At 43.9% G+C, this 16,285-nt stretch overlaps 1 protein-coding gene across 6 annotated transcripts in view; it reads left to right on the forward strand.

The window, feature by feature from the left end:
* Positions 1 to 1,448: 1,448 nt before the first annotated feature.
* MID2 (midline 2) overlaps positions 1,449 to 16,285 on the forward strand; it is a 115,204-nt gene continuing 100,367 nt past the window's right edge. For 3 of the 6 annotated variants that reach the window (XM_020902201.2, XM_020902203.2, XM_070462214.1), the window contains exons 1-2: positions 1,449 to 1,529; positions 13,937 to 14,652. In XM_020902201.2, coding sequence (XP_020757860.1) covers positions 13,993 to 14,652 — 660 coding nt within the window. In that variant the 5' untranslated portion in view covers positions 1,449 to 1,529; positions 13,937 to 13,992. The other 3 variants (XM_070462212.1, XM_070462213.1, XM_070462211.1) reach the window with 3 other exon arrangements.

Raw genomic sequence — 16,285 nt, forward strand, 5'->3', positions numbered from 1 at the left:
TTTAGTTTTTTGAGGAACCTCCTCACTGTTTTCCATAGCAGTCGCACCACTTTACATTCCTACCAACTGCAAATAGTGTTCCAATTTCTCCACATCCTTACCAACACTTACTATTTTCTGTTTTATTTTAAATACTAGTCAGCCTAATGGGTGTGAGATAATACCTTACTGTGGTTTTGGTTTGCATTTCCCTGATGATTAGTGATGCTGAGCATCTTTTCATATGCTTATTGGCCATTTGTTTATCTTCTTTGGAGAAATGCCTATTTGAGTCCTTTGCCCATTTTTTTCATTGTGATATTTACTTTGTTATTGGATTGTAGGAGTTCTTTACCTATTAACCTCTCACCAGGTACGTGGTTTGCAAATATTTTCTATTTTTGCCTTTTCACTGTTAATTCATCTGCTGCACATAAGTTTTAAATTGAATGTAGTCCCTCTTGTCTAGTTTAGCTTTATTTTTGCTTGTGTTTTTGGTGTGACTCATTAACTTTTACTTCTCTTAGGGCCAGACTTTCATCAGGATAGCTTGGTTGTGATTTTTGCCTTCCTTTCCACCTCAGTGCTCTCTTGCACATTGTTTAACGGGGTGTTGGCTAATTACTATTGGTTCCCTGATGGGATACACCCAGAATTACCTTAATTTTTCTGGACTCATTCCCACCGAAGGTAATGGGAGGCCTATGGGAGAGGGGGTTCTTTCCTCCCATTTTCTCACTCCTTTCCCCTTCATCTCGCCTTTTTAAAAAATCCCCTTCATTTCCCTATGTTGAGGTACAGAATCTCCTCTGTCCCCCTTCCCTCTCCCACTCTCCTCAGGGAGTGGGGCGGTGGTCTCTGAGCCAATGACAGGTCAGCCCACGGGCGGACTCCAGACCAATGAGCTCTTCTGGGTTCCAGCTGGACCAATTAGTTTATTAGGGACATTGAATACCTGTTATATAGCTAGCATCTGTCCCATTGTCCTCTTATTAAAGACCCTCTGGTTTGACCCATCAAGGATTTGACTGTGTAAATGAGGCCCTACACTCTCCCCCCGCCTTTTTTGGTTTTGTTTTTTAATTTTGGTGGCTTTAATCCATCTCCACAACTTCTGCCCAAGGCCAATAAAACACAGCCATTCTCCCTTTGTAAAAAGAAAGAGGGGTTGGGTTTCCTTCAATTGTCTGCCCTTTTCTGTCTCCTCCACTATTTTTGTTTTATTCTGTAGTTAACTTTACATAGAGCAGCTTCGTCCGAGGACCTGTGCGCTGGACCCGGGCACTCTCTTCTCATTGCTTGTGGCAACGGCCCTTCCGTTTTTCTAACCTAGGGGTTTGTGGGGGCCAGGGGCTTGGCGGCTGGGAGAAGAGTTTGGCCAGAGTCTTCCTTCTGCATTTCACACACATTCTGCTGGCGCTCTCGCTCTCTTACACACACACACACACACACACACACACACACAAACACACACCCCCGCTCCGGCCCCTCTCCGTGTGTCTTCCTTCAAGATGACAGGGCGCTGGAGAAAAGGCTGCTGGAATCAGCTGGTAGGTACAGTAGTAACCCGAACCCCACCCACCCGCTGCCTTTGCTCGCTCAGGTTTCTCCGGTCACTCCTGCCAGGGGAGAAAACATGTAAACGCGCCTCCAGAGGAGGGGCAGGGGGAGCTGAGAGCGGCGGGGGCGGCGGAAGGTGAGCCGGGGAAGGTGGCCGAGCGCCCCGGCTGCCGGGCCCTTCCCAGCGCTCCCTCGGGGCAGCAGCCCCAGCCCGCTTCGCCCCCACCCCATCCCCCTTTTCGTCGGGATTGCCTTCTCCCCCCCCCCCCGCCCCCACGCCCTGCGACGGCGGAAATGACAGTGTGGTGCTGCCGCGGTGTCATGGTGCTGCCCCTGGACTGAGGAGCGAAAACTCTTTAAGTTTGGCTCGGGAGACCCAGGCGCGGTAGCGTGGCGGCCGCCGTGCTGTCCCCGGCGGGGCGCGCGGGCGGGCGGATCCTGGCTGCTGCGCGGCGGCGGCGGCGGCGGCGGCGGCTGCGAAGGCGGGCGGCGGCCTAGAGCGGCGGCGGCAACGGCGGCAGCGGTGGCAGCCGGGGAGCTCGCGCCGGAGCCTGAGCCAGCTCGCGCCGGAGGCAGGCGAGCACCGGCGCCCTCGGGCGCGCCGAGGACATGGCCGGCAACCGGGAAGGCTCTGGGTAAAACGCGCCCCGTCGCTGCGGCCCCGCGGGCCGACCGCCACCACCGGCGCAGGGCTCGGCCCCGGGCTCGGGCCGCGCGTCTCAGGTGCGGCCGGGGCCCGGCGGGGGCCGAGGGCTGCTCCGAGGCTTGGCGGGGCGGGGTGACGGGGCCCCGCGAGGCTCCGAGGTGGCGGCGGAGGGCGCCCTGGCTCCCCAGTGCGCCGCTGGGGCCCGGGCACCCCTCGCTGCCCTCCAGGGACGGAGTTTGCACTCCGGGGTCCGGGGCGGGGGCGGGTCCTAGGCCTCCCGCGCAGTCCAGCCGGGTAGGGCGCCGGCCCCTCCCCGAGCGGCTCTCCGAGAGCCTGGGCGCTAGTCTGGGAAAGGGCACCGCCGCCTTCCCACGCTCCCGCGGCCGGCCACCTCCTTGGCCCGGGCGGCGCCCCTCGGCCGCCTGGCTGTGGCGGCTGCGGCAGCCAGAGATGCTGCGGACACCCTGCCCGCGGGGAGGCCGGGCGAAACTTAATCCCTTTGCTGCCAGGGAATGATCCTTGAGTCTCCGTCTGGGTGGTTCCTTATTTTTGGCCTAGCTGTGAAACCAGCTCCGTAGGGGAGAGGGAAAACTTATAGGTCCCCCAGACAGACTGCGATGGAACCCGGGAAAGGTGGGGTTTTCCCATTCCTGGCTCATAAGAATTAAGTAAATAACAGCGGAGTAGATTGACAGAAACATTTTTGGTGATGATAAGGTTTCGGTTACTTAGCATAACGCGTGCAGCACATTTCTTGGAGGCGTTTCTTCTCAGAGCAGGACATTGGAATCCTGGCGTCATTGGGTTCTTCACTTTTTCTCTTCCACACTCCCCTACCCGCCTTCATGCTCACTCGCCTTCTTCCTACGTGGTGATCACACACCTACTTGCTCACCGGAATCTCCCAACCAGAACCACACGTCTCCTGCAGTCCTGTGCACTCTCAGGCTCCCTGTCAAGCAGCCTCTGGCTTCTGAACCAGCTTTGCCTTTTTGAAGATTTCTGAGTGTGGGGAGGGTGGATGGTTATGGTTGGTTGTGTCTGAAGAGAAGCCCTTATAAAGGAGTGTATTAGAGGCTATGTAAATAGACGAGTACTGTGTGTGGGTTGATTCTTCTGATTCTTAAGTTGGGCCATAAGGGCTGCCTTTAACTCCATTCTGTCCCCTTCCAGTACTCCAATCAGTTCTCTGTCAATGTTCCAATGGAAGGGGAACCCTGAATAGGGGGAGTCCCTCCCCTACTACTCATTTTACCCCAGCTGGTTACCCCTAATGCTCACATCCCCCTTTTCACTTCACTTATCACAGCCTTGAGAGGGAAAGAGTCTTTGCTATTTTAATATGTTCCTGCCCAATCAATTAATGTAGATATACAATGGGAATTAGATTTCCCCTGATGGTTCCACACAGCTTGATTTATGTGGTTGAAATACAAGTCTAGGAGCCAAGGAGATCAGAGAGTTCATTTCAGATCTGATGTTGCATTGGCTTTGTGGCCTTAGGACATTCCTGTGACCTTTCTTTCATAGTTGATGCACTTGTATGAAAGACATCATATTGTGTACTGGCTATTGTGAGTCTTGGCTTGGTCCTTTGAAGATGAAAGGATTCTATAAACCTTCAGCATTATACTTTTCAAAGAAAGTACTTCATTTACCTTTTATTGAGGTAATAGTTTGACTGCGTGTAAGTAGGAACCCTGGTTTACTGGGAACCCTAACTTGCCATTATTAACCCTTTTGGGAGCCAAATCTATTACCCTACTGTGGTCCTAGGTCTGTTTCTTTTTTTTTCCCTTAGTGCACATGCAACTGAATGAAAACTTACATAAAATAAGACATACAGAGTAATGATGATTATTTTAAACTAAGGCTTGAATCATTTCTAATGTACTCCAACCTAACAATCTGAGTCAGACTCATTTGAAAACATAACCTCACTCATTTTTAGCCCATATGGGGGCAGGTAGTTACTTTCTGCTGAAAAGTGGCTTAAATACTTTTAGGCATGGCTATCTAAGCAGGATTAGTATCTTGCGGTGGTGAGTCAACAGTGTTTCTTAAAAGCACCTACAGTGTGCAGCCCTCTGCTGACTGGGCTAAGGCCCCAGCTTTGGCCTTACATTTTGGCCTCCTGTTTGTTTAAGGCATGCCTCTGTACTTGGAGCTCTCAGATTAGGACAGGGAGGGACTGTGCAGGGCAGGGGTAAAGTCTAGAGACTTGAAGGAGTGAGTATTTCCCTCCCATTTACTTTCATGACTACTAGACTCCTAATCTAGCATGTTGTACCTTGCAAGTCCACCACTGGGAAGTACTGCCACAAATCAGAATGGCTTGGTTGCTTTATGAACATATCATCTGAACAGTGCAAATTGATTTAGGTGAAATTGGTTTAGTTAATCCCTCCTCTAAGTGCAGGGCAACTTGCTCCAACTTGTAGATCCTAAAACAGTGCCAAAGGAGTCTCATAATTGCATCCAAAAATTGCTCTGAGTAGTGAACCTGTCCATTCCCTCATCCCTCCTCCCATAAAATCTGCTGACACCATGACAGTTGAGAAGGAAACTGCCCAAGGAATATGCCTTTGCTACTTGATGAAGAGGAGAGAATGTCTTCCCTTCACTCTGTCTCTCAGGTTCTCTCTTCCCCCAACAGGGACAGAAATCTCTAAAAGGAAGGGAAGATAGTGCAAAGGCATAGAATGTGTCTCAAATGGCTGTTCTCAGAGGTGTCTGCTCGTGTGTGTCATTCAGTCTTTGTGGATCTTGGTAACTCCCTAGCTGTTAGGCCATTGGCCTCAGCTGCTGGTGGAGGCCAGAGGGGTGTTTCATTGCCAATTAGCATTAAGTTTTGTTCTTTTCTTCCATGTGAAAGTGGGAAATTGGCACTGTGTGAAGCACCTCCTTACTTAGGCTGAGTATCTTGACTTAGAGCATTGCATCATCAAAATAGGATGTGTAACATGTTGATAATGGATATATGACAGTTCACAATTGTTCACTTTTTGATGAGTGAAATTTGGGTACCAAGGTGGTGTGCTAATGTCTATATCCCAGGTCTCTCAACAAACCTTGTGTTCATCGCTGACCAGTGTAAAAAATAGACTGGAAAAGTGTTTCTCAACCAGTGTGTTGGATCATTCTAACAAGTGAGAAGACCAGATGGGTGGTGTTGCAACAAGAAATTCCGACTCCAATGATTCCCCTGTGCAGGCTGCTAGTCCTCTTTTTATTTCCCCTCTCTTCCAGGGATCAATATATGTTTCTCCATTTTCATGAATGAAAACTGTTAAGAGTCTTCTGTGGCTTCCCCTCCTCCATAACCACAGACACACTCTTTTGACAACCCCCCTGCTCCTGCATTGCCCTTAGAAATCTGTGTAAGCTGCTCAGACTACTAGATGGTTAATAGGGTGGCAGAGGGATTTTGAGCTATGTGCCAACATCTCACCATTCCCTTCTTCATGTGGGGTTCACTTGAATTCATAATAAGGGTTTTGGTTCTGCCTAAGTGGGTTAGCAAAGTATCCTTAGTAAGACTTGTCCTACTTGGGATCTTTGCTCCGTGCAGAGCTCCGACTGCCTGACCTTGGGCTTTGTCTCAGCCTCTTTCCTGCAGGTCAGACTCCTCTAGTCTCTGGATCTTCCTCTTGCAGAAACCAAAAGATCTGATAACAAATTCATTATATAACCTAAAATCCTCTTGAAACAGAAAATCCCAGTAGTTGCAGTTTGACCAGTTAGGGATATAACGTGTGGGCATGGGAGACAATGCTAATGCAGGACTGTGACGTGTCTGAATGTATACAGCCCAGAGGGAGAAAAATGGTTTATGGTCCAGAATCCTGGATCGCTTTTGTCTATAACCCTTTGTTCAGTGTTGCTAGGATCCATGTGTCTCCCAGGGGAGTAGAGGCTTGATTTCAAATACACTTCTCTTCTCTGCCCCTTGTTTCTGACCTGAACTTGGGGTCCTCTCAGCCTAACACCTAACAGCATGCCCTACATACATATATTGCCAATTTTATTCTGTAGAGGTTAGAGATGGCTGTCCATCCAGGTGTGCCCCTGAACATTTAAAAATTTACAAATATTTCATTGGGTAGCAGAGATCAGGAAAAGGAGTCCTAGAATAGATGGAAAGCTATCCTCTTAGCAGTAGGTAAGTTGTTTGTTCTCCATTTGTTCTCCAACCCCAAAACTGCCAGTGTAATTGGCATTAAGATAAAGGTGTTATGAATTGTACTTATGATTTCTGACAATTATCAGGTGTTACCTTGGCAAATCCTTTTCTTGGTTACTTAGATTAATCATTTGTGCTTGTAGCAGATCTAGGACTTCTAGTTCTGCTATTGTGATATTCGTTTTAATGTTTATGATGACTATATTGTATCAAATAGCCAATGGTTGGATTTAAGAGCTAATTATTGTAAAGATCATTAAATCTATGTACTATAAAATATTAAGTAGGCTTTAATAACCTTTTAGACAGGAACTGGCTCTGGTGCTGTCAGTCAATAATCAACCTCCAGTCCTGAGCTCTCCCTGTGCATGATAAAAGCTTAAGAAAAAAGAAGAGAGATAGTTTCTCCCTTTGGGGAAACTCCAGTCTAACAGGGGATACATTTGGGCATGTTAAATACCACAGTCAGATGCATGGTCCTCCAGAAAACTTGTGGGGGAGTGTAATTGTCCTCTATTATGTCAACCATTATGCATTTGGGGTGTATTTCCAAACATGCACTATTTCCTTAATAACTTGCTCTGTATCTGTCATCTGTGAATGTGTGTTGAGACTATCTGTATTTATAAAGCAAGTTAATAATATTATTTTCATCTGATCCTCACAAAAGCCTGTGAGATTGGGTAACACAGGTATTTTTCATTCAACAGATGAGGAGGCTGTGGCCCAAAAGATTTAAATGTCTTACCTGGGATCACTCAGCAAATTCAGCTTAGAGCCAGGACTACAACCAGGCTTTGCTGAGAGGATCAAATGAGATTGATAGCTTTGGAGCCATTTGAAAAGTATAAAATTGGTACATAAATGTTAAGTGACTGTTAAGTGTGCTTACTGACCACATAGTCTCTTTTTCTGCGTTTCTGTCTTCAGTTTTTTTAGGATGAGAATTCTATGCATTGGGTGCCTTTTATACTCCCAAATAATATTGTTTTGTGCTGTAGAGGGGTCCTTTCCTACTAAATAGTATTCTAGAATTTGGTGTCTTCCTTTTCTTCCAAAAGGTGTTTTCATTAGTTTGTACTCCCGTGGGATGCCCCTCCCCCTTTAGTTGTCCCCCGGAACACCCATTATGTCTTCTTGGAGGTACAACAGGCAAAACCAACCACTGTCCTTGAGCACCTTGGCTTAGCCAAGGGTAAGTAATGCATTTTGTTTATTTCCCGTTTCTTTTATGATGATGCCCATCGCTTGTCAGCTTTCAAGTCATACTAATAAGTAAGATTTGTGTTTTGAGGAGCTGGTTTTCATTAATCCCAGGTGCCTTTCCTATGTGGTAACATATAGCAAGAACTCTGTTATAATAGGATGTCAGAGCTGGAAAACATCTTAAAGAGATCGTCTGATGATTCTAGTGCAACTTGAATGCCATTTTACAGTTAAGGGAACATCAGACTAAGCCAGGGCTCATTTGCTCATCCTCTAAGGCAGAGAGACAGTTTCTAGTGTTTTAAGGAAGAGCTCAGCTCATGGGATATTAATGTTAATATCCTGCAGAATATAAAGCCTACTGCTTGGCTCAATCCTCATTCTACAGCCCAGGGGTCAGGCTGGATTTCACACTCCTGGTTTTTCTGTGAAGAAAAGGCGACTGTGGCTCCTCAGGGAGGTAATGAGAGCCCAGAGCCATGCTCACAGACCTGGAAGATGAAAACTAGATGGAATATAAACTGTTGAAATAAGCGGGCATTTAATTATGTTCAAATAACATTTGAAATAATAGCATTCTGCCAAGTGCCGATCACGGCTTCTCTGATCAGAGTTAACTGAATGCTGGATTTGAAGGGCAATGCTAAAGTCAATCTTTTATTTTCTAAGTGTAGAATGTATTATTTTTATCCTAATTGCCTGCATTGAAACTCCTCCTTTGTATTCCTGCCTACTCACACAGCCTTATGATACCTTCTTATAGTTTATTCTCATCAACTTTTTTTTCAGGAGTCTCAGCCTGAAGGGGGAGTGCAGGTTAACAGTCAGCTGTACAGAAACAATTTTATACTAGAACAAGGGCAAATCCATAAACATTCTTATTTGACTACACGGCAGTAACTAAATGATATGGAAGGGAACAAATCAGTAGATATGGATGTGGGCATTTTTTTCTTAAATGACAATTGACCTGCCTGCCCAGGCATTTCATTAGTGCATTTTTATGACAAACTATTGTGTTTTCTGGCAAAACAAACTTTGTGATTACCTGTCATTCAGTGACACTCTATCAGGTTTACATCCTGTCTTTTTCCTTAGTATATTATCTAATTCTGGATAGGTTAGCATTTCACAAACTTTTTGAAGTTGCAACACAGCCATTGTTTTATTTTTGTTGTACCACTTCTTCCTGTACTTCCTAAAGGTATTTTGTGACCTAGGAGTCAAATATGTTTTAGGAGTCTTACAATTTTTAAATGAATAAAAAATTGGGAGCTAATCATTTCCTGATACCCATTGATCATTAGAGATATCCCAGGTATTGTAAAATCTAGACAGGCAATCACCAACCTAGAAAAGCAGTTGAAAGGAGTAAGTGCTTCAGTAGAATTTAGAAACACTACTGAGTTACACAGTTGCCAGGGTGGAATAGTGGTTAACTGTTCACACTCTGGGTTGTGGGTTTGAATCTTTTTTGAAAATTAAGATAACATTCACATACCTTAGTTTCACTACTTTGAAGTGTACAATTCAGTGGTTTTTAGTATAATCACAAAGCTGTGCAATCGTCACCACTAATTCCTAAACATTTTCATCATCCCCAAAGGAAAACCCATATGCATTAACAGTCACATTCCATTTCCTCCACCCCCCACCCAGGCCCTTGAGAAATACTAATTTTCTCTCTGTTCTTATGAGTTTGCCTATTCTGGGCATTTCCTATAAAGGGAATCATATAATCTGTGACCTTTTGTAACTTAACTTCTTTCACTTAGCAAAATGTTTTCAAAGATCATCCATGTTGTAGCATGTATCAGTGGTGGTGGTTTAGTCGCTCAGTCATGTCTGACTCTTGCAACCCATGGACTGTACCTGCCAGGCTCTTCTGTCCATGGGATTCTCCAGGCAAGAATACTGGAGTGGGTTGCCATGCCCTCACCTCCAGGGGATCTTCCCAACCCAGGAATCGAACCCTGGTCTCCTGCATTGCAGGCAGATTCTTTACTGACTGAGCTGCAAGGGAAGCCCCGCATGTATCAGTACTTCATTCCTTTTCTTGCTGAATTATATTCCATTGTATGGATATACCACTTTTGTTTATCTGTTCATCATTTGAGGGACATTTGGGTTGTTCCCACTATTATTGTGATTAATACTGCTATGAACATTTGTGTACAAGTTTTTAGGTGAGCATGTCTTCAGTTCTCCTGGATCATATGGTAATTCATTTAGCATTTTGGGGAACTGTCAAACTATTTTTGCTGCATAATTTTACATTTCCACCAGCAATGTATGAGGGTCCCAGTTTCTTCATGTCCTGGCTGACATTTGCTATTTTTTTTATTCTGGCCATTTTAGTGTGTATGAAGTAATATTATAGCTATTCTAGTGAGTGTGAGGTGGTATCTCAGTGTGGTTTTGATTTGTATTTCCCTAATGGCTAATGATGTTGAGTACCTTTTCATATACCAACTGATCATTTGCATATCTTCTTTGGAGAAATGTCTATTCAGATGCCTTGCCATTCTGTATATTTCTAGATACTAGACCTGTATCACATATTTGATCCACAAATATATTCCCATTCTGTGAGTTGTCACTTTTTTGGTGATGTCATTTGTAGCACAGAAAGTTTTAAATTTTGATGAAGTCCAATTTATCTGTTTTGTTCTTCAGTTGCATATTTGCTGCCATCTAAGAATCCCTTGCTTAACCTGCGTTCATGAAGATTTACACTTATGTTTCCTTCCAAGAGTTTTATAGTTTCTGTGCTTACATTTAGATCATTGATCTATTTTGAGTAAATTTTTGTGTATAGTGTGAGGTAGATCTCTAACTTCATCCTTTGGTGTGTGGGCAACTGGTTTTCCCAAAGCCACTTGCTTGAAAAAATTACTGTTTCACTGTTAAATGGTTTTGGAACCCTTATCAAAAGTCAGTTGACCATAAATATATGAGTTTATTTCTGGGCTCTCAGTTTTATTCTGGGTTTTAATCTCCACTTTGCTACTTGCAAACAAGTGTGACCCTGGACAAGTTACCTTTTTTGTTGTTTTAGTAATAATATCTGCCTTTTAGAGGGCTGTTGTGAAAATTAAATGAGATAATGCCTATAAAGGGTATTATTTACTGCCTCACATGTGGCAAATGCATAACCGCTTTTAAGGGGAAAGGTTCTGGGGTAGTCAGGTAGGTAGGGAAAATGGGAGGTAGGTTGAAAGGATGCTGAAATACTAGGAAAGACCAGAAAAAGGTCTCTCATAAATGAGAGATGAGATGAACAGATATTTGAAAAAGTTGAAAAAATACCTAATTCTCCCAAATTGTAATAAAACAGAGTAGAAAGAGTTTTGGAGGAGGCAATGGCACCCCACTCCAGTACTCTTGCCTGGAAAATCCCGTGGACGGAGGAGCCTGGTGGGCTGCAGTCCATGGGGTCGCGAAGAGTCGGACACGACTGAGCGACTTCACTTTCACTTTTCACTTTCATGCATTGGAGAAGGAAATGGCAACCCACTCCAGTGTTCTTGCCTGGAGAATCCCAGGGACAGAGGAGCCTGGTGGGCTGCTGTCCATGGGGTCACACAGAGTCGGACACAACTGAAGCGACTTAGCAGCAGCAGCAGAAACAGTTTAATAGAAAAAGTTACTTACCATAAGCAACAGACTGTAACCATTTTATATTATTCTGTATAGACCTGCAATCAGTTCAAGTAGTTATTTTAGAGCACTGATGTTTGGCTTTTTTGTCAAGGACTCTTTTTTTTTTTTTGGCTGCAGCATGCTACAGGTGGAGGCTTAGTTCCCCAACCGGGGATCAAACCCATGCCGCACCCCTACATTAGAAGTGCAGGGTCTTAACCCCTGGACTACCAGGGAAGTCCCTTCTGTCAAAGACTCTTTTGAAAACAATTCAAATGCTACGGGCAATCTGCTCCCCATGAAAGTGGATATGTGATCTACACAGCATTCTTTAAACATTTCTAGAAGGTTCAGAAATCCCTGGTCAGAAATCCTATTTTGACCTTATCCAAGGCAATCCTGATTCATAGCATGCTTTCCTAAGCTTAATTTCATAGTGACGTTCCAAGTGTCACATTTAGTCAGGAACAACTTTTTGGGTTGCAGGAAAATTCAGAGTTTTTCCTCTGTACTGGGGAATTTATATGGCACGTTCCTAAGATTTAGAGAAGTTGTGGTACACCAGTTGTTTTTGTAAAGGTTTCAACACAGAAACAGGCCTATCAGCAATGCTTTTGACCACCTATCATTTTGGCGGGAGGCCTTACTCCATTCTCCCAAGTAGCTTCCAGCACAGACCCTGAGGAATGCAGACCTGTAGTTCTGGAACAGAACACAATAGAAATTCAGAGTGAGGTGGAGATGGGCCTAGAAGGAAGAGATGTGATTCTGAAAGAGACTAGGAGTGAGAGGCAGATTCAGAGAAACTCAGAGGGACATAGCCTCAAATAGAAGTGGAAACATGCTGTCTAGAAACCCTCTTGTAAATAGTCAAGATATTTGTCAAGTGAAGGAGGTGAGGTGATTAAAATAAAGGTGTAGGGGAAAGAGCACAGACATTGGCATTAGACTGCTCCAGTGATCTGGGTATGTAGGTTCCTGGTTCATTTACTTAACAACGCTGAGACCCAGTTTCCTAACCATAGTATGTGTATAGCATTAGTACATTCTGTACAGCCTTCTTGATAGAATTTAATGAAATACTGTGTGTAAAGTTCCTAACAAGGTACTTAGAATACAGGAGGTGCTTAGTAAACACTAGGTCCCTTCTTTAACTTCCTCTACTTTAAGGAATCTTTCATTTAACAATTTTTGAATAACCAGTGTGTGCGAAGCACTGTGCTGTGATTAAAAATATGACATAGTTAATGCCTGCAAGGAGAGTTAGCTGGAGACACAGATACATGTATTAAATAAAACAGAGTGATAAACATGTAAATGAGAGAACTCCTGGGTTTCTCGGCTTGGATGATGATATTCAGCAGATAGGGAAAATTGGAAGAGGGGCAGGTGTTTTGTGTTGTGGGGCTGGGTAGAATATCAAGTTCATTTATGGACATGTTGAATTTGAGCAATGGAACTACCAAAGGCAGTATTCCTGCCTTGAGTGAAAGTTGGGATCTATCATCTCTAAAGTCTCTTCCAATCCTAAAATTCTGTGATATATGTATATTTTAATTGTTTTACTTTTTCATCTTTATTGGTGAATGCAGATAGATGTTATAAGCTACAAAATACTAGCCAACAACTTTTAAGCACTTGTGAATTGTAAAATAAGAATAGCACACATCTCTTTTTAAAAAGGTGGTTATGCAAACATCTAAACTTATTAAACCAACTGAGAATGTTTTACAATAAAATTCTCCACTTTTACAGTTCAGTTTCCCATAGATATCCATTAAATAGCTGGTTAGTCCAGTGCACTTAAAACATTTGATTTAGAAATAGCTTTTAGGGATACATTTATTGTACTTGGGGACAACATGTAATTGTACTCAATAGTTAAGTGTCCTGTGAGAGGGCTATGCAGATATCTCTGACAGATGACAAAATCTGAACAAATACCAATGGCAGAATCAAACCATCAAGCCCTGATGAGACTCTCTAGTAATAGCAAAATGATGAACAAAAGTTATTCAGAACCAAAAATGCCTTTCTCTTTTCATAAATCAGATTCCCACTTTAAGCCAACAAAATTCCATAATTTTTATACTTTAATATTTTTCCTCTTTGTCTCTAGTAACTCAGTTTGCTAAAAATGGTATGGAATAGAAATTTCCATGTGTGGTAATAGGAAATAATTCAAGGTCACCTATCTGAAGAAATAATTATCCTGCACTGAGAACTACATTTTTCGAAAGCTCTTCTTTTTTTTACAGTCTCTTAGAATGGTATCATTCCAAGAACCAGAGAGTTAGGTTGAAATATGGCCTTGTTTTCCTTTCACTAGATGTGAAATAGGAGCAGCTTGGAAGTAAAATAGAGAACACTACTGGAGAATGGAGATTGAGAATTTGGCAGGGCCTCAGACGCATCATAGTCCAGGACAAGAGATGTCAGTGGAGAGGGTCTGTGAATAGGAATATGAGTTGGTAAACCCGGATTCAGAGGTGGCACTAGCTTCTATTTATTAGTGCAGGAAAATAAGCCCAGGCATTTGTCAAAAATAAGGTTTCAAGGGGGAGAATAGCTTTCTGATTAATTCCCAACTCGCTTTCCTAGTGCGCCAGCATCCGTGGGGAATCCAGCCTGTAAAGCCTCCATGGGTTAGTGTGTAGTTATGTTACATCCACATTTCCTTTGGAAATGCTTAACGACTTCTTGCTTTGTGTTCCTTGCAGGTGAAAGCCCAGCCTCTGCGGTTCTTAATGCCTCAGCAGGATTATTTTCACTAAAGATGGAAACACTGGAGTCTGAATTGACCTGTCCAATCTGTCTAGAGTTGTTTGAAGACCCCCTTCTGCTCCCTTGTGCTCACAGCCTCTGCTTCAGCTGTGCCCATCGCATCTTGGTCTCAAGCTGCAGCTCCGGTGAATCCATTGAACCCATTACTGCTTTCCAGTGTCCTACGTGCAGGTATGTTATCTCACTGAACCACCGGGGCCTGGACGGCCTCAAGAGAAATGTGACTCTGCAGAACATTATTGACCGCTTCCAGAAGGCTTCCGTCAGTGGACCCAATTCCCCAAGTGAGAGCCGCCGAGAGAGGACTTACAGGCCCAGCAGCGCCATGTCTAGTGAGCGAATTGCGTGCCAATTCTGTGAGCAGGACCCCCCAAGGGATGCAGTGAAAACGTGCATCACTTGTGAGGTCTCCTACTGTGACCGTTGCCTGAGGGCTACACACCCCAACAAGAAACCTTTCACCAGCCACCGCCTGGTGGAACCAGTGCCAGACACGCATCTTCGAGGGATCACCTGCCTGGACCATGAAAATGAGAAAGTGAATATGTACTGTGTATCTGATGACCAATTGATCTGTGCCTTATGCAAACTGGTGGGGCGTCACCGAGACCATCAGGTCGCATCCCTGAATGATCGGTTTGAGAAGCTCAAGGTAAGAGATCTGGAAGACACATCTTACACAACTTTGTCTCTTTACATATAGTTATATACAGTCAGCAAGTTCCCTAATAAAATCGGTCACTTTTCCTATATGATAAGAATGATTTAACTCCAAGTTCTTTTCATAAGAAATAGCCTTCTAACCTGCAAGCTCTCACTGTAGCCTGTTTCATCTTTTGCACAAACCTGCTTGCATTCATTCATCTCTGGCCAGTTCTGGGGGATTTAGCCCATGGCCCACACTAATAGTCTGCCCAGGGAAACAGCGCCCTCTCTCCTCTGACAATGACATATTATACCCTGTATATCTCTGCCATGATCTTTCCACATCTTCTTTTAAGTATGTGAGCACCTGTGTAGATGTACTGCAATTAGCATATGTGCTGATTTGCATAATTGTGCATATAGCAATGGGAAGGTTGGGTGTGTCTCCATGTAGATGTGGGTGGAGGTGTCTGAGTGTATCTGCTTAGCTAAGAGGTTTTCATGGAGGACAGTACTGTATGTGTTATACACTAGAGAAGTAAAGCTTTGGCACTGACCACTACAAATTGCTACCAAGCCCTTAACAAGGTGGCTAATTCTAAATTTGCCTTAAAAAACAAAGCAAACAGACAAAAACGGGACTTCAGTGTACTATGAAGTCAGGAGGGATCATCAAATACTGAAGTAAACATTTAAACTGAAGGCAAAAAATATTTAATCCAGGATCACATTTTGTGCCAGTGTTCATTTTTGTGGGGTACATACCAAAGTGTTTGTTTGCAATCCTTTCCTGGGAAGTTCCTGTTCAGTAGACAGAGTTTTCTGAAGTTGTTGTGCCATGTAATATTTTTGTGCAAGTCTAAGTGCCTGTCTCTTTTAGAGCACTACTACCTCACATTGATGTTAACAAAAGTCAGACCCAGCAAATTATTTTATTACCATTGCCTGTCTGCTATGGGGCTCAATTTCTCTTAAGAAATTACTCAACTGAAATTCTGGAAAAATAAAATGTTTAAACAAATAATAAGATTACCATCCCAAAATAGGGCCTGGATATATAAGCGAAGCTAGAAGGAACACCCAGACAGCATGGAAGGAAGGTGATAAGGGAATGGAGATTCCCCTATTGCCATGCTATGGAAAAGTCATTGTAGCTTATGTAAAAATTATGATGTTGGTGAGGGTAGTAATACTCAGAATAGGATACACTTTCCATTCTGTAATTTATTGAAAACAATATTGAGAGTCACACTGACCATGGTTTGTGCCTTTTTAATTTTTGGAATTTGTTGAAATTGGCTTTTTTTAAAAGAAATTTTTTTGGCTGTGCTAGGTCTTTATTGCTGTGTGAGCTTTTCTCTAGTTGCAGCAAGTGGGGGCTACTCTCTGTTGGACCATGTAGGCTTCTCATTGTGGTGGCTTCTGTTGTTGCATAGGATAGGCTCTAGGGCAAGTTGGGTCCAGTAATTATGACTTGTGGGTTTGGAATTTCTGCTCCCTGGCTCTAGAGCACAGGCTCAGTAGTTGTGGTACATGGGCTTAGTTGCTCCATGGCATGTGGAATCTTCCTGGATCAGGGATCGAACCCATGTCCCCTGCATTGGCAGGCAGATTCTTTACCACTGAGCCACCAAGGAAGT

Source organism: Odocoileus virginianus, unplaced genomic scaffold, assembly GCF_023699985.2.
Source record: "Odocoileus virginianus isolate 20LAN1187 ecotype Illinois unplaced genomic scaffold, Ovbor_1.2 Unplaced_Scaffold_1, whole genome shotgun sequence".
Taxonomy (NCBI): domain Eukaryota; kingdom Metazoa; phylum Chordata; class Mammalia; order Artiodactyla; family Cervidae; genus Odocoileus; species Odocoileus virginianus.